At 36.3% G+C, this 20,253-nt stretch overlaps 1 protein-coding gene across 1 annotated transcript in view; it reads left to right on the plus strand.

Moving 5' to 3' along the window:
* Positions 1-20,253, plus strand: part of NDST4 (N-deacetylase and N-sulfotransferase 4) — a 244,223-nt gene that overhangs the window by 93,651 nt on the left and 130,319 nt on the right. The window contains exons 2-3 of the mRNA XM_056116854.1: positions 1,229-1,316; positions 10,627-10,781. Of these exons, the coding sequence (XP_055972829.1) occupies positions 1,229-1,316; positions 10,627-10,781 (243 nt within the window). The remainder of the gene's footprint in view (positions 1-1,228; positions 1,317-10,626; positions 10,782-20,253) is intronic.

Raw genomic sequence — 20,253 nt, forward strand, 5'->3', positions numbered from 1 at the left:
ATCGCTAATGCTCAAAATAAATTGGATGAAACTTAAGGTCTTTATTCACCTTAATAAATGAATAGCAGTAACCAAACTAATGTATTTAATTTGAAATAAGTTTCTCATTTCAATCAGAATCAAATAAGTCCCCTTTAAAGTTCCATTAAAAAGTAAGGGAAGAGAAAGAATTCTAGATTAACAAGCAAACCAAAGGCCTAAGGATATAAGAGTTCTGAATGAAACAACATATGCTGACATAAGATTAACAGCAGTTAAAAGTTTTACAGAAAATTTGCTTGACTTACCTGACCCTGTGACGATTACCATATGTTCTTTCCTGTCTAAAACAATAAATTAACATATTATGATTTAAATAAGGGCTAGAGCGATAGAACAGCGGGTAGGGCGTTTGCCTCACACGCCCAAGTACGATTCCTCGGTCCCTCTTGGAAAGCCTGTCAAGCTACCAAGAGTATCTCACCCACTGGCAAAGCCTGGCAAGTTACCCGTGACATATTCGATATGCCAAATACAGTAACAGTAAGTTTCATAATGGAGACCTTACTGGGCCCACTCGATCAAATCGATGAACAACGGGAGGACAGTGGACAGTGGGTATAAATAAGAAGTTGGGGAAATTTTTGGAACATTTATTTAATAGATTTAGTTACATACTTCTAACCTGCCAGTTTCTTGTTCATATCTTAATATTTACAATCAATGCTATATAAATTATTCATTATTGTTTGGGATATAAAGCAAAAATTTAAATTTGAAATTCAATAAATATTCTTTAAAAATTATGGTAGACAGCAAAGTTAAATAAAATATTAACTTGCAATTCACACAAAAGTTATCTTCTTATTCCTTCTTATTCCTTACAAATAGGATTCGTCTATATCTTAACAATTTTGAATTTTTTTGAAGGAAAGGAGGTATCAAAATCAGAAATTCCATAAATGTCTCACACAGAAATGAAAAATTATTTCAGTGCTGTGTGGCTAAAAAAGTGCCTCTCAGCAACTTATAATGTTCTTAGGGCATAATTGTTTTATAATTCAGTAGCTAAAATAACAGTTGTGATTAGAATACATGAAATATGAGAAGCAGATAACATTACTCATCAAACAAAAACTTACAACACCCATATTATCTGTTCAACTCATGCATATACATTTGAACAAGAGGCATCCCAAAACTTCATATTTATTTTTCTAAAATCATGTTAATTTCTTATTTATTTCAGGCATTACTAGAGACTCAAAATTTACTGCGCACTCAGGTTGCAAATTTTACCTTCAACCTTGGATTTTCAGGGAAGTTTTACCACACAGGTAAGAAGGAGCTTTGTGTTCTCAGGCAGCTACATATAAATAGGAAAGAGGATTTTAAATGTTTCATAGGTAGGAGAAATGGAATATCCAGCTGATGAGGGGGAATATCGTGGGCGCATTCTATGAGTAGCCAAATTCAAATTCAATAAGCTTGTTTTCTTTGGAAACACTGTTAGAATTAAGGACAAAAGAAAGAGGTAATTATTTCAGCTCAGTAAAGAAACCATAATCGTATTTCTATGTATCTCGACTCAGGATTGTCTAAATAGAAGGCATAACTGTGAGAACAATAGCAATGATGAAGACAATGACTCAAATAATAATGTGATCGACAATGTTTTAAAATTGGGGGTGACGTATCAGTTTTTGTACATATTGTTCTTGTTTGGAAAAGATCTGGGGATTAGAGAGGAATTTTATAGCCTCTAAGAAAATTGTTAAACTTAAAAAGCCATCTTGCTTAATTGATTTTCCCTTGCAGAATTTCCCCCATAAAAAATATTATGAATAATTTGACTGAAGATGCATTTGTAGTATAAACATCAGATCTGTATTTCTCTCCACCTTTATCCAACCAAAGTTGCACTTTTACTTCAACCAATTCTCAGAATGTGCTTCGCATTCACATTCCATTCTGTGGTCTGATAGTTCTTTCCTCTTTAACCAATTCACCTTCATGATTTGAGTCTTTTTGTTTTCTTTTGAGAAATCTTCATTATTAGTATCTTGATATCTGGCACTACTATTAAGGAAAATTTTGTGTATAAAAGTATCCAACAAGAAGAAAAATTATTCAAAATTATGTCTTAGAACTATTGTGTTAGGGCTATGTCTGGCCTCTCCCTCATTGAGGTTAATGTAAAGCTTTGTTTAGGAATTTCCATAGTTGTTCATTGTTATTTCACAGTACCTTAGTGAAAATATTTTCTAGTAGTCTTTGTGCATGCATGCAGTTTATTGACTTGTTAAAATATCTTCTGCAAAGGAAGTCTTTAATTATTACAAATGCAGCTCATTTACCTAGAGTTTCATTTCATGTTTATCCAACAAGGCTCAGCATGGTTTATTAGAATATTGTAGCCAGCAATGCCATATAGGCTTTTCTTTAATGCTTCCACCCCGCCCCCCCATACACTTTCTTTGAAACGTGAAAACATATTTAAAGTAATATAAGTAAAATTAGGATTGAGACTAGTTGATAAATCAAATGCTTGCATATTTTAAAGGACAATTTTCAGAAAGAGATTTGGATCATCTTATCTGCAAAGGAAAGCAATTCCAGCTTACAACTTTGAAAATAGACATAGTTTTGTAAATCTTCTTCAAAAGCCCCCTCCAGAAATGAATTCAGGCCTAAGAAGCTCTGGCTATGAAGTTATAAAGCAGATAACTCTAACGGCTTTATCTGGTTGTGCAGGGGGAAAATTGTGGGATTATTTGGAGTTCACGCGCAAACAATACTATTTTGCTTTAAACAGCTCTAAAATGTAAGTAAAGCTGTTCTTCTGGCTGAAATATATCAGGATAACTGTCTCAGCTTGTATTTACTTTTCATATTCAGACCTGTGAAACCTGCCAGACATTCACAGATTCAATGTCTCAACATCAGGCAGTTTATAACACTTCCATTTCTTCTTTATAATCCTGACTGTGTATGCAGTACACACACACACACACATACACACACACACACACACACACACGGCAATAAACAACACACTGGTCTCACAGACAATATCACAGAATACTTGTTGGAAAAAATTATCCACCCCCACCCCAAGATATTTTAATTTTATATCCCCAGCTTCTCATGTTGTTAGTAAACTCAAGGAGAATAGAAGAGTTGCTGGAGTGATAGCACAGCAGGTAGGGTGTTTGCCTTGCATGCAGCCAACCCAGGTTCAATTCCCAGCACCCCATATGGTCCCCTGAACAATGCCAGGAGTGCAGAGCCAGGAGTAACCCCTGTGCATCGATGGGTGGGATCCAAAAAGCAAAAAAAAATAAAATAAAGAAGAAGAGGATTTTTATTCTATGCGGGGAAAATAGAGCTTACTGGCATGAGAGCACACTTTGTTTACAGGAACCCCAGATTAGAAACCAGGCACGTTATGGGGGGACTAGGGGAGGGTTAAGAGAGAACACTCAAACAAAGGAGGGAAAAAATGGCTTTATTCTCTTATGACCGTGCACCTTAGAAAGTGAGCATAAACATAAATTTGTCAATTCTAGATGTTTAATTTGCTTCACACATACATAAAGCGTTAGTTGCTTTGCTTCTTGGTAGAGAGAACTATTGAAATGCATCCGTTCCGTTTCATCGTTTCAAGGGACGTGCTAAGGACTTACTCGGTGAGATCAAGGTTGCTTGAGAAGGGAGTTAAATACTGACAGAGCATTCCTCTTCCTTCTCGAGTCGCAATATCTATAAGCAGGAGTAATCATATAGAAAACAAAGATCACAGATGAAGGAAGTGCTTCGCCTCCCAGTAGGCTTGGCTGTGATGTGTAAGCAGGAGGAGATGGCCTTGTCTCAATGACTCTTCTCTCCCGGGATGATCTGATTTCCCAGTGCATGAGGATGCTGATTGATGAGCCTCATTGTTTTGAAGACATTTAATCACATATGCCCAGCGTAATAATGATAGATTCTGCATTTCTTAGGCTGCTTTCCTTATTTGTATTTCCACTGTATTCTTTTCTGTTCAGTTTCTCTGTCCTTCGCATGCTAAAAAAATACCAAAAAACCCCGAAAAAAACGATCTCACCCCAAAATGGACGCATCACTAAGCCTTCCCTAAGAGTCCCTCTCTCTTAGGTACCAAATTGAAAGAGGAAGGACATCTTGTTGATTAAAAGGCAAAAATAAATAAATAAAATGTGGAGTAAAACATTGAGAACGAAACATTTTTGGTCTGGAAATATTTAAAGCTTGAGTGAAAATGCACACAGAGAACTCAGTTGAGAAATTAAGACATCACGACATTAAGACAGACACCATCTAAGAAGAAAGGGCTACAAATACTGTGTTTTCTGTAGAATATGGTTTCTGGTGACAATCAGTGCTATTCATTCATGCAATCAGTAATAAATTGAAAATGGCTGAATCACTTCATGGGTAATATTTGCAAATTGGATTAATATTTGTCTCTAATGAAAATTCACTTCACAAAAATTAGTTCTTTATATAAAATTATTAACACGAAAGTTCTTTGAAGAAGCATTATATTCATTCTCCTATGATTTAAAGATCGAAACAGACTGCTTTTATTCAAATACATGCTCTGATATTTCACTCCCTGAGTATAAATCGGTTACTTAAACTGCCTATGCCGCAGTCTCTGCATATCCAAAATAAGATTAATATCTCTCATTCATAGCCAGTACATACATATTGTTAAAATTTGTCTTGTGCTATTACATTAATATATACTTTTATATAAGAATAATAAATGTTACCAGAAAAGTAAAAAGGGAACAATTTACATGACTGAACCTTTAATTTAGAACTGTAGACTGTTTTTCATGTTTTGATTTGTTTTTATTTGATCTGGGGGTCACACAGTGGTTCTGTACTCAGGCATAACTCCTTATGGTACTCAGGGGACCATATGCAGTGCAAGGGGTCAAACTCAGAAGGGCTTATACAAGGCAAGCATCCTGACCGTATGGTGGTGTATAGTTGGCTTTAATTAATTTTATATTCATGAATTCCTTTTTGCATAATCTGGAATTTAAAGCCAGTTTATTTTATACCCACTTAGCTGACTGTGCCATATTCACATGTTTAAAGGAAATTATAAGGTCTCCCTATCATTTAAGAATTATAATATTTTATAAACAATGAGTAAATACAAGAGGTATTTGAACAAAAGCTAATAATGACAGTAAAAATTTAGATATTTTATTGCTATAATTTTCCTTATGAAGATTAATCTATTACCTAAAGATTGCTAAAATTATTTTTACTTTAGTAGGGTTAAAAAAAAAGCAAGCACTTCAAGGGGCTGGAATGATAGTATAGCGAGTAGGGCATTTGTCTTACACGAGTTCAATCCCATTATCCTATCTAGTCCCCTAAGCACTGCCAGGAATTGTTCCTGATTGCATTGCAGAGCCAGGAGTAACCTCTGAGCATTGCTGGGTGTGTGTGTGTCTCTCTCTCTCACACATACACACAAACACACACACACACAAGCAAAAAAAAACTTCTAGAAAATTATTATTGTCTCATACACAGACATCCCAAGCGTAGTAACAAAAAAAATAAACTTTAACTGTTTACTTCTAATTCTCCCAGGAGTCAAGAGAAAGAAAAAGATGGACTTTCCAATGAAAACAAAAATAGCTATATTTTAAATGAAGGACATAACATTGAATCCAGATCAGGCTGGAATTCAAAGTCTCAATCTGAGTACAGAAATTTCATTTAGTTCTTGTTTGTATTAATTTTGATTATGTTTGAACTGAACATTATTTCTCATACTAACATTTAAACATGCATTGGGTTTAAAGAAATATATATTTACAGTAAGTCAAAAATGTAATATTTTCACCTATTTGGACATGAAAACATTTCAGATATCTGCTTTGGTCTTTCAGCATGGTATTCTCTTTTTCATTAAGTTATTTCTGGAGTCTCAGTTTGCCTCATGTGGCTTTGCTTATATGACTGATATGAATGAGAGAAAGAAAGGCTGATGGGAAAATTAGAAAAAAAAGGAAGAAGAAAAATCTTTACTTCAACCTTATGGGGAGTACTTATAAGTTAACATAATCCTTATTTTAAAATACTGATTTTATGATCTGCCATACATCGTTTTATATCAATAGACTACAAAATTTTCTTTAAATTGAGTAATTGACCTTCTTTCTGGTTGAGTATGCATTATATGCTTCTTGCCACTTTCTATAACAGTCATCAGAGTTTAAAGTGAATGGAAGCATTTTTCAAACATTTTATATTCAAAGCACAACAAAAGGGGAGGTGAATTATCCATTCATTGATCGCATGTGACATCAAGTAACTCTAATCTATGCCTCAGTCTGCTAACTTATGGCCATGAGAAAAGTTGGTGTGCAGCATAAATACTTCGTGCTTAATCTATCTAAAACAGTAATAAACCTCAGTGCATTGCAATTTTGATACTTGATATTAACGAGTCAATGAGTTCCAAGCCTATACTGCTAATAATTTTGCTAGAATTCAAAAAATAATAATTGTGTCTCCTTATTCATAGAACATTATCGCTTTCAGATTTTTCTTTCTTTTTCTTCCACTTTTGCAAACTTGTGTTTTTTTGCAGGGGAGGGGCCACACATAGTTATGCTCAGTGCTTACTGCTGGCTCTGCTCTCAGGGATTACTCAGGGTGGGGCTCAGATGCACAGCTCAAGCTGTGTTGGGATCCATGGAACCAGGGTCAGTGGCACACGAGGCAGGCATCTGAACATTCCAAGATTTTTATTCATTAGTCCTTTGTATAGTGGCAGCTGTTATAATAGCAATTGGGGGAAAAACTGATTCCAACTGGTGTTCCTCTTGAGATCTGTGGTTTAGGGACTGAATTCCAGGAATAATGTGCATTAGAATATTCCCCCAAAGTCAGCTTGCACAGGCACTGACATAGGCTCTAAAGTTCACCAGCTTCTAATATAGATGGAGTCAGAAGATTAAACTATTCACTGCTCTGGGAAAGTGTAATAATACAGTGCAAGTCAGAGGAATATAATCCCTGACTTTAAAGAATTAATTAGCTAGACAGAAGTAATGTTCCGAATGTGTGAAGTGGCATGCATTTAGAAAACCATAGGTATAAATCCATAGGAATTATATTTAAGAAGACATAGATATTATTATTTATAAAGCACTCAATGTCTGCAAGTCACTGTGGTTTCACAAATATAATTATATTTTTAATTTTTATTTGTCATAATTTAGGTAGTTGCAGCATTGTTAAGGTTTAGGGCTTCAATATCAAAAATGACTGCACTTTCCTTCACTAGCACCAGAGTATCCAACTACACCACTGTCCGTGTCACTTTTAGACCACTCCAACCCTTGCCCAGCTACGCCCAGGCCCTTGAAAATCTGTTTTATTGTCAGAGCACCAGGGTTCGTTTTCACTGAACTCACCATTCCTTGCTTTGTTTCTTGATAAGCCATTTATGAATAAGATAGCCCAGGATTTGTTCTTCTCCCTCTAATTTATTTCTCTTAACATGACACCCTCTACATTTATCCAAGATGTAGCAAAAGACAATATTCATCTTTCCTTATGGTTTAGTGTATTCCTCTGTGTCATTTGCCACCCTTTTCTTTATCCAATCATTTATCATCGGACACTTGGGCTGTCCCCAAATCCAGGTCCTTATAATTAATGCTACAAGGGACACGGGTGTGCAAGCATCTTTTGAAGTTAATGCATTTGTGTTCTTGGAGAGAGTTTGAATTCGAGTCAGTTTTAAGTGCTTTAATAAATTGTCAACATTTACTTGGAAAAACCCTGTAAGCATTTTTAATTTCAATTTTTTAAACTTGTTTTTATTTTCCTCTGATTTGGTTTTTCAGATTGGTTTTATAAGAGTACAAATGTTTTGATGGTTTAGGAATACAACGTCATCACACCATATCCCTCCCCCAGTTTATAGAACACTTTCTGGCCTTCCTCCTCCCGACTTCCTATGGCACCCGAAATCCTATCATCAGAGCTGAAGGATTTGTTTTCATTGCACATCAACTATTTCTTTTCCTCGTATATGCAGGATCATCCAGTATTTTTTCTCCTGACTTGACTTCTCTGAGTATGACAAGCTCTGTTTTCACCTATGTTGTCACCGAAGGCAATATTTTTCCTTTCCTTACTTTTTTTGTTGTTGTTGTTTACTATCTTCTTTAGGAACCTAGAAAGCAAGATTCAGAGAAGCTAACTAGCTCAAATCCACATAACCAAGTAAAGAGAAGTGTGTCCTTCTACCATTGATTGATATTAAATATGTGCTTTAATTAAATTTCTGACTTAACAATAAATTGCTTGCACTAGCAATGACATTTTTACTATAGGACGCATAAATGGATTACTCAGAAAAAAGTCTTTAAAATGTGCTTTTAATAGTTCTCTGCTTAGTAAAGAATATAAAATCAAGCAACTTCCCTCTGTGAAAAAATAAATCAAATAAATATACCTCATACTACAACCCTGGCTTTATTGTTTTGCATTACTTAATTATCTAAAAATCAAATAGAAATGAATAAATTCTTGGGTTATTTATAAATGGGACTGAATACTATGAAATTGCATCAAACCACAGTGAAAATATTACAGCATACCTGGCAATAGTTTCCTTAAAATCAAATTAAGTTGTTTCACCACTTTTTTCATGATAAATATTTATAAGTGTATACATGTATATGGTTCTGTAAACAAATGTTTTTAAGAAAATATGAAAGGCAGTGCTAATTTTAAATTTTCAAGTCAACATTCTATTGTTTTAATAAACCACTGCTTAGGAAATATATAAAATTAAAAATGCTTATTTTCATATTTTGAAGTATAAAATATAGAAAAAGTATTTAGAAAGTTATAACATTTTGAAATTTAATTAAAAAATAATTTAAGGGTAAGGTACCAAAGTGTTTCCATTGATTAATTCTAGATGATGGCATTTTATTTTTTTATTTTTTTTTATTATTATTAATGAAACACCATGAGGTACAGTTGTAGATTTACAAAGTTTTGTGCTTGGATTTTGGTCATACCATGATCAAATACCCATCCCTCCACCAGTGCCCATTTTCCACTACCAGAATAATATCCCTCCCCCCCCATCCTCCCCATCCCCCCATCCCCCTCTGCCACTGTGGCAGGGCATTCCCTTTTGTTCTCTCTCTCCTTTTGGGTGTTGTGATCAGCAAAAGAAGCATTGAGTGGCGAACATGTTCAGTCCAGTCTACTTTCAACCTGCATCTCCCCTCCTGGGAGGATCCTCCAAACACCCTCCATTTGGTGTTCCCTTTTCTATCTGAACTGTCCTTTCCCCTAGAATACCCTGCTGACCTCTAAGCTATGGAGTAATCCTCCTGGTGTTGATCTCAGCTATTCTTGGGTATTAATCTCATATTTTGTTACTTTATATCCCCCAGATGAATGCAATCTTTCTATGTCTATCCCTCTCTTTCTGACTCATTTCGCTTAGCATGATACTTTCCATATTGTACCACTTGTATGTAAATTTCATGACTTCATCTTTTCTAAGAGCTACATAGTACTCCATTGTGTAGATGTACCAAAATTTCTTAAACCAGTCATCTGTTCTTGGGCACTCAGGTCTCTTCCAGTTTCTGGCTACTGTAAAGAGTGCTGCAATGAACAAACAAGTGCAGATGTCACTTCAGCTACACATTTTTGCCTCTCTGGGATATATTCCCAGGAGTGGTATCGCTGGGTCAAATGGGAGCTCAATTTCTAATTTTTTGAGGAACGTCCATACTGTTTTCCAAAAGGGCTGAACCAGTCGGCATTCCCACCAACAGTGAAGGAGTGTCCCTTTCTTGCCACATCCGCGCAACTCCTCATCTCCCATGTGCTTTCCATATTTCTTCAATAAGAATAGACTATTTTTGTCATTAGAAAAAAATAACAACCTTTATCATCGACATGTTAGGGTTATTTTTAGATTTATCTGCAGGAACAGTTTTAGAAATAAACTTAATAATCTGGGGCTAGAGAGATAATACAGCACATAGAGCACTTTCCTTGCCTTCAGCCAAACTTGGTTAGATCTCCAACACCACAGATGGTCCTGTGAGACTGGCCAGCAGTGATCCCTGAGCACTAAGCTAGAAGTAACCTCTGAGCACAGCCAGGTGTGAACAGAAAAACAAACCAAAACAATAATTGTCTCTAGTCAGGCTTCCCCTATACATGATATTATGGAAAGAATAATGGTTGATAGTTTTAAAACAAAAACAAACTATTTAAAATTGTGTCTGTATATTTGGTTACCATCATATATGCAAGCGGTTCTAAACAGTGTTGGTGATAATATAATGCTCAATATTAAACAATTATCTACACCCAGGATTTCTATACTTTCTCCATCCCTTTACCCCTGTTGAGATTTAATTTAGATATGGCTATTTGGGTTTTTTTGTTCTATTAAACATACACACACATATACACAAAAGGAAAAAAACCACAAAGTTGGATGTATGTAATAATAGCAAGGACAGTAATAAAAGTCAAGTGAACCTAAACTTTTAACTGTTGTGTAGTTTTCACTTCAGCCATTTTTCACTTCCTGTCTTACAGGAACTGAAGAGGAAGATGCAGGGGATGACCTTCTGCTTCAGTCTGTGGACGAGTTCTGGTGGTTTCCGCACATGTGGAGCCACATGCAGCCCCACCTCTTCCACAATGAGTCATCCTTGGTGGAGCAGATGATTCTCAACAAGGAATTTGCCTTGGTGAGTAGGTTTTGTCAACAATGGTGTCAAATTCGTGGGTTGTAAAATCAAGTGATAGGATTATATCTGATAGAAATAGACCAGAATGAAATATGTCACCTGCAGGTGCTACTGAGGATATATGTTGTTTATGTTATTTTGCTTCATGAATTCTTGCATAAACACATGAGCTAGGCTGTGATCTGTAATGTACGAAAAAAAAGAGTAGATCATGGTCTGAAAGATCATCCTCTGTTTCCTGGAAGAATTAGCCTTTGCAGATATGAAGGGAAAAGATAGCACTTCTTCCATCGGATCACTGGCACATTATTATTAACTCCTCACTTGTGTAAGAATGAATGAATGGGTTAAACAAATCATTAGATTGTCATTTCTGGAATTATATAGTGAGAAAAAAATGTTTCCTTGGGAGTTTTGCGTCATTATGCAATCTCATCGATAATGTTCTTGACATGATGCTTGTCCATTTCACTGTCCCACTGGGGAGGATTCCAGAAAAGGGTCAGAGCCATGACTTCTTATTGCCCTGCAGTAGACTTGCAGGCTGTTCTACGTTATCTCTTAGCACTAGAAATCCGGGGACATGGTGCTTTATGTGGCCTATTGTTGACAGGACGGTGTGGCTCAGTGGTTCTCAAATATTTTTTAGCATGTATCCCTTTCACCTGGTAGACTTCCCATGCGACAGACTCTCGGGCACACACTTTTGATGCAGTCATTTTTCAGGGCATAAAAGTGTGCTCATTTCTGGCAGGTTCCCAGAGGATGCTTGTTGGCCCTTTATTAACCATTCTCTAGAATAGGAGTTGGCCCGCTGCTTGCTTTTTATCATCCTGGAACTCAGAAAAGCGTATTTTTTTTCCTTTGAGGGTGTTTTAGTTTTAATTTGGCTATTACATTTCTGAATATTTGATAAACAAAGGCACAGTGTTATTTTGAGGCATCAAAGTATATGAAACTCAAGTGGCAGTGTCCATGAAGAGTCCCTGGAAGGTGGCCCCACCCCTCTCTCCAGGCCCTGACTGCTGCTGTTTCTCCTCTGCAGAGGCAAAAGGTTTGTCAACCCCAGAACTAAAACTTAAGTAATGTGTCCCTTTAATAATCTAATAAAAATGAAAGTCTTTTCTCCAGAAATTTACTCATATCCACATGCCACATCTTCCTTCAGCAGGAGAAAGTCAGCAGGAGGGTTGTAAGCCATCCAAAGGGCTTGGACCAGAGGTTGAATCTCTGTCTTAACAAGTTTCATCAGGCCAGAGAAATAGGACAGCAAGTGAGACACTTGTCTTGCACACCACAAGCCCTGGTTGGATCCCTAGCACTGTTCCCCCTCCACTGTGCCCTGAGCACCACCAGAAGTGATCCCTGAGCCCAGAGGCAGGAGTAAGCCCTGAGCACCCCCTGCATGTGGCCACAAAACAAAACAAAATAATTTTAAATGAATGCATCATATATACCTTATGAGTGCTGTGTTTCATTTTTAAGTCACATTAGGAGTTATAGATTTGACTCCAAATGAGATATTTTAATAAAGTTATGCAGCTATTTTATTAATGACAGGTCCCTCTTTTTCATTTCTTCATTCCCAGACCTATGGGAGGATCCTTAGTAAAAGTGTGAGCAATATGCAAAGCAGTTAAAAACTCTGCCTCCGCTACCAGAATTCCTGTATTTAAACCTGATATTCTGTATATGGCTGTTTCATTAAAAGCAAAAAGTTTCGAGCCTCTACATGACTCTCCTTCAGCACCTAGAAAGATGAGTGTCTTAATAATAACTATCTCGTATATACTTGATATTTGCATATAATGTCCTCAGAGCTTTGTCTCTCATAGTAACTACTCATTAGGTATTAACCAATTATGAAGTTTCTAAATCCAGATAACCATGACCCAGTGTTGCTTTCAAAAACAAATTTTATAACTATACAAGAGATTGATCTTTACTTAAGTTTTGATTAAAGTGTAATATATTTTGTTCGATTTCATAGCAGTGTAAAATTAAGTAAATAAGCCCTTTCCTTGAGATAGCATGCTGAATTTTGTCAGGATAGTTACCTGGATAATAAGCTGTGTTTATCATTGAGTTTAAATATCCTCCACTTCAATCACTCTCTGATGCCTTGCTTTCTAGTCATGTAGGTTATGCTTCATAGTGGATGATTTACCTGTTTGTAGTAATTTTTATATCTTGAAAATTATACCAGCAGCACTGGGAAAGACTTTGATGTAATTGCTTTGTAATGAAATGTTGAAAGCTATTTACAGTGCATTCAGAGCAATTACATTTGTTTAGTTGTGTGACTGGAAGTTCGACTGAACCCTATACAAATATTTTGTAAAAAAAAAACTTAAACCAAAGTCTTATTACATGTTGCATAGTAATAGTATAAATATATCAACTAAAAGAAAGCCTGGTACATACACATATAGAAATGGTCTTCTCCTTATTCTCCTGGAGTTCAGCTGAATAAAATTTCTCAGGACTCTTTCAAAGTGACACACACAACTCCACCTTTCACAGAAAACATGGGATGCCAACATGTGTATTGTCCACAGGGCCAAGAACTCTATTTTTTTATTACATTATTTTCTATCCATATTCATATGGTGCTACAAAACTATAAACATAACTTCAATGGGATAGGATTGTGAAAAGCACTAAATGAGATATTGGCAGGCTAAATTTGAGTGTTGACTGCTTGTGACAAGTTCTTTAGTGGTTATCATTGAGTTTTTGTGTCTCAGTTTTCTCCTATGAAATGCTAATGATTCTTTTTTTTAACTATCATTTTCTAAAGTACCAAGATTGGGTGATTAATTTATATAGTTCATCTGCCAACCAGTTATTCACTAAACCAGATAATGCCACTGATCAATTTCAATTCAAAATATTCTGATCATTGACTGTATCAGTCCACAAATTTGAATAAGCCTCTTGAAATATATCTCTGACAGCAACTGAAGCAAATATGGAAAAAAATAATTTTCAACTAAAAACATTATACTGAAAAAAATCACTTAACTATTTTTCATCCTGATATTCTTCCCTATTCCTATTTCCTAAGTATGCAGAGGTGTTATCAATGAAACAAATAGTTGCTTTCATGGCATTTATAAAATATTATTTAGATGACATGTTGATAATTCAAAATTATTTCATTGAAATGATTCATTCATTGAATGTCTTTGAATTCTTTCTGAATACAACTCATTTTCCATTGTAATGTATCTGAAAATTTTGAGAGACTGGCATTGCATGCTTGCTTTTTTACCTGTTCTTTATGTTAGAAGAGCTTTGATCCCTGGAAAACTTTGCCATTTCTTCATCTGTTCACGTGAGGGTAAGAGTGTGAATGAATGTGTCTTTGTGGAGGGTAGGGATATGCATATGTGTATGGTTGATTTAAAGGCATACATACATTCAGTGCTAGTGGGGGTGTACTTTTGATTGCAGATATTTTGTATGCATGCCGTAGGCGTATATGCCCATGTGTGTTTATGTAGGAGCAGTAGTTTAAAACAAAGTCAATGGCTACACTAGTTGCAACATACAACATTTGTATGGCAGTCAGATGGAGAAAATGGCACGGTAGCACTGTAGCACTGTCGTCCCATTGTTCATCAATTTGCTCAAGCGGGCACCAGTAACGTCTCCATGCGTCCATGTCATGCGCTAGTGTAGCCCAATGGTGTCCGCTCAGTCCAGGAACACGAAGTGAGATTTGTTGTTACTGTTTTTGGCATATTGAATACAGCACAGATAGCTTACCTGGCTCTGCCGTGAGGTCTGGATACTCTCGGTAGCTTGCTGGTCTCTCCGAGAGGGATGGAGGAATTGAACTCGGGTTGGCCACGTGCAAGACAAAGGTCCTACATGCTGTGCTATCGCTCCAGCCCACAGTAAAATAGTTTCAGAGTTTTTAATAGATCATCTTTCATTGAACACTTGCTTGAACGTGTCACAATAGTAAGTAACACTTCAAAGATGACAACAGAAAAACTAAGGCTGAAAACAGGGAACACTGGCTAACATTAAAGGGAATGAAAAATAAAAGTTACCCCAATTCATTTCAGACAACATACAAAAGTTGCTTTTCACCAAAACCAGAATGATTTAATTTTCTTCCACTATAAATCTGTGGGAATTAAAGTAAGAAATCGCATTTTGTTCTTTCAAATTCAGCAAGGAAACTGATTAAACTATCCAAATGAGTGAAGCCTTTTGGTTCACCAAGAGTTATAGATTATATGATATTACAAAAGGAAAATTTTCCTTTTGGTTCCAATCCTAATTTTACAATTTTGATGCAAATTTTCCTTAACATTTAATGTAATAGATAACTTACCTTCTCCAGGAGTCAACAGTTGGATTTTCAACACATGATCATCATTTTTAAGTCCCACTTTTTTAACTGTTACAAATATTTATAAACTCTATACAATGCTTTTTTTTCATTATTAGATGCACCATTTCTTATATGAAAAATGTTGACATTTAAATTGTTTTTATAAGAATCTAAACTCATCAAAAAACAACTCTGGATGATCTTTCAGTGTCATTATGGCCTGCACACCAAATCAACTATGTACAGGTTTTAATTAAAAAATAAAAGGCAAATGATGGTAGAATTGATGGCATGGTGAAACCAAACTGAGATAGAAGTGCCCTTCAGTGCCTCTTACACCTGTCCTTTCTGAATGATGCAGCATACTTTCTTGTTATGTGTGAAAAATGCCTTACATTTTTTAAAAAAAGGTAGTAATAGGTTATTTTAAAGATTGAAAATTTAGAAAAGACTGTGGCAAGTTAATGATTTTATACAAGTCCCCTATGTTGCAAATAATAGATTTTGAATGTTTAGTAATAAATCAGGGCATTTATACACATAGAAGAGTAGGGTGTGTGTGTGTGTGTGTGTGTGTGTGTGTGTGTGTGTGTGTGTATGTGTGTATTGAGGAGGGGTGGTGCTCCAGATCTCTTTCCTAGAATATTGCCTTGGTTAGGGGTCAGCAGCATGGATCTGGGAGGGTTGAGAAATGCTGACGTTCTGATACTCTGAAGGAGAAAGTGCAGATCTAAATGAATGTCACACAACAAGTCAAAATAGTTTTATTTTTCTTTCACCTATTTATTCACAACAGATAGAGTTTGTTGTTTGGGGAAATTGGGAGAGTTGGTGGCCACATCTGGTCATGCTAGGGGTATTACTCTCAGGGGTCACTCCTGGCTCTCGGGATCCTGGATCAAACCCTGGCTCCTTAATGCAAGCCATGCACCCTAGCCTCTGAGTCATCTCTCTGGCCACCTAAGATGGGTTTCTCCCTTTTCTTGCGAGTATGATGCTATTTTTAATGACACGCATAGCTAGCTTACTCCAGTAGTCTTTTATAATGTTCTCATCAATTTCTGTTTTCACCAAATATACAACATAAAGAATAGCAGGGACCTTCTGCCTGAAAATTAGACTCTTTGTGTCATTAGCTCGTAATATTCATATTGCTTCACTATGTATTTAATATATATACATATATATAAATATATATTCCCATGCAGTGTATCTTCGTAAGTCCTTGACTGGTTGTTCTATTATTGGCAGGTAGATGAGAGAATTTGCCTTTGACAGAAAATCTCTATGATGCATATTTATCTCTCTGATTTTTCTATCAGAGAGCAGCCCTGAATGCCCCCTGCTCCCCTATCACCCCCTCCCCCAGATTCCCATTTTAGCTGCAATGTCTTTTCTTGGTCGCGTAGATATTTTATTTCTGAACATTTTTAAGCTTAGAGGAACAAATGCCACCTACAAAATGCACTTTCACATTGGACAGCAATAACTGAAGGAAATGAACTATTTATATCACTCAGAACGCATTACATGACTCCTGCCAGACTTTAATTTGTCTATTCTGGTTACCCTTGTTATAACTATTTTGGTAAATGTAAGGCCTTACAAATCATCTCTTCTGCTTTATGCATTTTATGTATTTAAATAATCTTTGAAGATCAAAAGAAAGAACTCTACTTCTTTTTCAGGGTTGATTCGTGAAACAATTTCCACAGAGGGCTCCCCTGGGGGACTAACTGATAACTGCTTAGAGTAATTGTTAATATTTAATTTACTTACTTTAAGGTAAATGAATATTGACATTAAATATTGAGACTTTGTAGCATATGAAATAATAAATTGTACACAAAATATACAAAAAGAAACATACCCTTTTACACATGAAAATCCTTTGTGAGATGAATTTACCCTGTGCCTGCCATTGTCACATTCCTCAGAGTCTTTGTTAATTCCTTGTATTTCTTGTCTAATCTATTTTGGCTCAAATTACAGCTCTCCTGATTACTAGATGGGTGATCTTCATAAATGGGAGGCAATTCCCAGGTTTTCATTTTCAAATATGTGAAATGGGGTTAACAGTTCCTACCTCAGAGGTTTTTATGAGGATTAGACAATATGTGTATATGTTCACACCCTGAAGGAGTGTTGAAGAAAAGGAAGAAGAAATTGATATTGAAAGAGGCTAGGAGCTTGAAATTAGGGAATGAAAGGGAGTAGCTCACACGGGGTTATAAGTTTTCTCAAAAAAGAAATACAAATGGCCAAAAAGGCAAATGAAAAAAGGTTCCACATTACTAATCATCAGGGAGATGCAAATCAAAACAACAGTGAGATATCATCTTACACCATAGAGACCTGCACACATTCAAAATAACAAAAGCAACCAGTGCTGGCATGGTTGTGGGGAAAAAGAAACACTTCCACTGTTGGTGGGAATGCTGACTGGTCCAGCCTTTCTGGAAAACAATATGGACAGTCCTTGTTTTGAAGGACTTCTTTTGAGTCCTTCTTTTGAGTTTCCAAATTGAGCTTCCACAATACAACTTCTGGGAATATATTTCGAGGACGCAAAAAAGCACAGTGGAAATGACATCTGTACCTATATGTTCATTGCAGCACTGTTCACAATAGCCAAAATCTGGAAACAACCCAAGTGCCCTACAACAGATGACTGGTTAAAGAAACTTTGGTACATATGCACAATGGAATGCTATGCAGCTATCAGGAGGGATGAAGTCATGAACTTTGCTTATAAATGGATAGACATGAGAGTATCATGCTAAGTGAAATGAGTCTGAAAGAGAGGGACAAACATAGAAGGACTGCACTCATTTGTGGAATATAAAACAACATAATATGAGGCTGATACCCAAGGACAGTAGATACAAGGGTTAGGAGGATTGCTCCATAGCTGGAAGTCTGCCTCATGAGCAGAGGGGAGAATGCAGATGGAATAGAGAAGGGATCACTAAGAAAATGATGACTAGAGGAATCGGTCAGGATGGGAGATATGTGCTGAATGTAGATAATGGACCAAACACGGTGCGGTGACCTCTCAGTGTCTGTATTGCAAACCATAATGCCCAAAAGTAGAGAGAGAGTATGGGAATATTGTCTGTCATGGAGGCAGGGAAAGGGTGGGGAAGGGGGGGCATACTGGGGAAATTGGTGGTGGGGAATGTGCACTGGCAGAGGGATGGGTGTTTGATCATTGTGAGAGTATAACCCAAACATGAAAGCTTGTAAATATCTCATGATGATTCAATAAAATTAAAGTATATATATTTTAATTTTATTGAAATATTATATATGTGTTTTGCTATATTTATAGCAAAACTTTTTATTCTAGGTCTTGTTCCTGTCCGTCCCCCAAGTCCAATCCTATTCAAAATCTTTGCTTGAAACTCTACCATCCTATCTATGGATTCACCAGTTTTTCCTCTACCTCTCCTTGACTTCTTCTGCTTCTCTAACTTCTAACTTCTGTTGCTCTTTTCTAACTTCTTTTTGTGTGTGTGTTTTCCTCTAACTTCTTAAATCTATATATCTCCTCTGTTTTGTAAAGAAGGATTGGGGATTAATCTGCTTAACAAAAGGTCATTGTTATTCTTACTTCTCTATTCAAAGTGGGCTGGAGTGATAGCACAGTGGGTCGGGCCAGCCTTTCAATTCTTCCATACCTCTCAGATATCCCTGAAAGCTACTGAGAGTATCCGGCCAGCAAGGCAGAGCCTGGCAAGTTCCCATGACATATTTTATGTGCCAAAAACAGTAACAACAAGTCTCACAATGGAGACCTTACTGGTACCCGCTCAAGCAATTTGATGAATGGGAGGACAGTGGACAGTGCTACAGTGCTCTATTCAAAGTACAAATGTTTTTAGTTGTCACTTGCAAATGCGTACTCAGAACCCATTTTTGTTTGCATTAAATAGTGTCCAGGTGAAGGAATGACTTCACTGATTTTATTTCAGGGACATTAAACATAGTTTTGGCCAATTATGAGTAAGCAGAAGCCATGTTATGTGAGTCTAGGAGCTCTATTAAAAACAGGTTGGGTAGAGGTGCTGTCTGCATCTGTGCTCTTGGATTTTGCTCTCTTTTAGGCCATAGATTATACTTCTGTTGATGGAAACTAAGACATCTACTATAAAACTATGTAGAAAGATTAAGAGAATCAGAGAGCTCACATTCCTGAGACAACTTTCACCTCTATTATTCAATAAGAATAGGTTCTTTTAAATTTGTTATTTCTTCCTTTTATTTTTTGTTTGTGTTTTTCTGGTATAACATTTGAACCATTCCCTACACATTATTTTACCCTTGCATTTTTTCCCTCTTTCTTTTTTTTTGGGGGGGGGGGGTCACACCTGGTTCACGCACTCAGTAATTACTCCTAGCGGTGCTTGGAACACCAGATGGGATGCTGGGAATCAAACCTGAGTCGGGCCGCATGCAAGGCAAATGCCCTACCTGCTATGCTATCGCTCCAGCCCCCAACATTTTTTTCTCTCTTAACAGTGTTTCAAGATTTTCCTACATTCTAGTTACCCCTTTGTAAGGTATTTGTAGACTTTCCATGGGCACATTTATATAAAAACCCTCATTATAAAGCCCTGACATTTTCAACCAATTATTTATGGTGCAATCTTATGTCTATTTATAAATCAATTATTAGATAGCAATTTTGCGAGTATATTCTTTACAGGGTCAATAATAGCACAATTAACTTTTATGGAAAACTGAATTCCATTGCTTCTCAGCTCAAACTTGTTTTTTGAATTATTTAATGGCTGTTGAATCAGAGTTAGCCTTTTCAGGATTTTATTTTATTATTTGACTTCTGCTCTATGGAGTATACCGATTAAAGTTGAATTATTCATCAAAAATATTAGTTACCCTGTGCTTTTCATTTTTTTCTCTTTGCCTTTCTCATTTTGAAAAATTATTTTGGTTTGCTGATTTCTTTTATACTTTATCCATAATAGCAGAGTATTTTCATCTTTCCATGATTACCTCTTTATTGTTGACACTTCTTCCCTGCAGTCATTCCTGCAGTAACTTGTGCAATATGAGACCATGAGAAATGATTTCCAAACTGTTGACACTGAAGACAGTTAAAGC

The sequence above is a fragment of the Sorex fumeus genome, unplaced genomic scaffold, assembly GCF_029834395.1.
Source record: "Sorex fumeus unplaced genomic scaffold, SorFum_2.1 ptg000033l, whole genome shotgun sequence".
In the NCBI taxonomy this organism is placed as follows: domain Eukaryota; kingdom Metazoa; phylum Chordata; class Mammalia; order Eulipotyphla; family Soricidae; genus Sorex; species Sorex fumeus.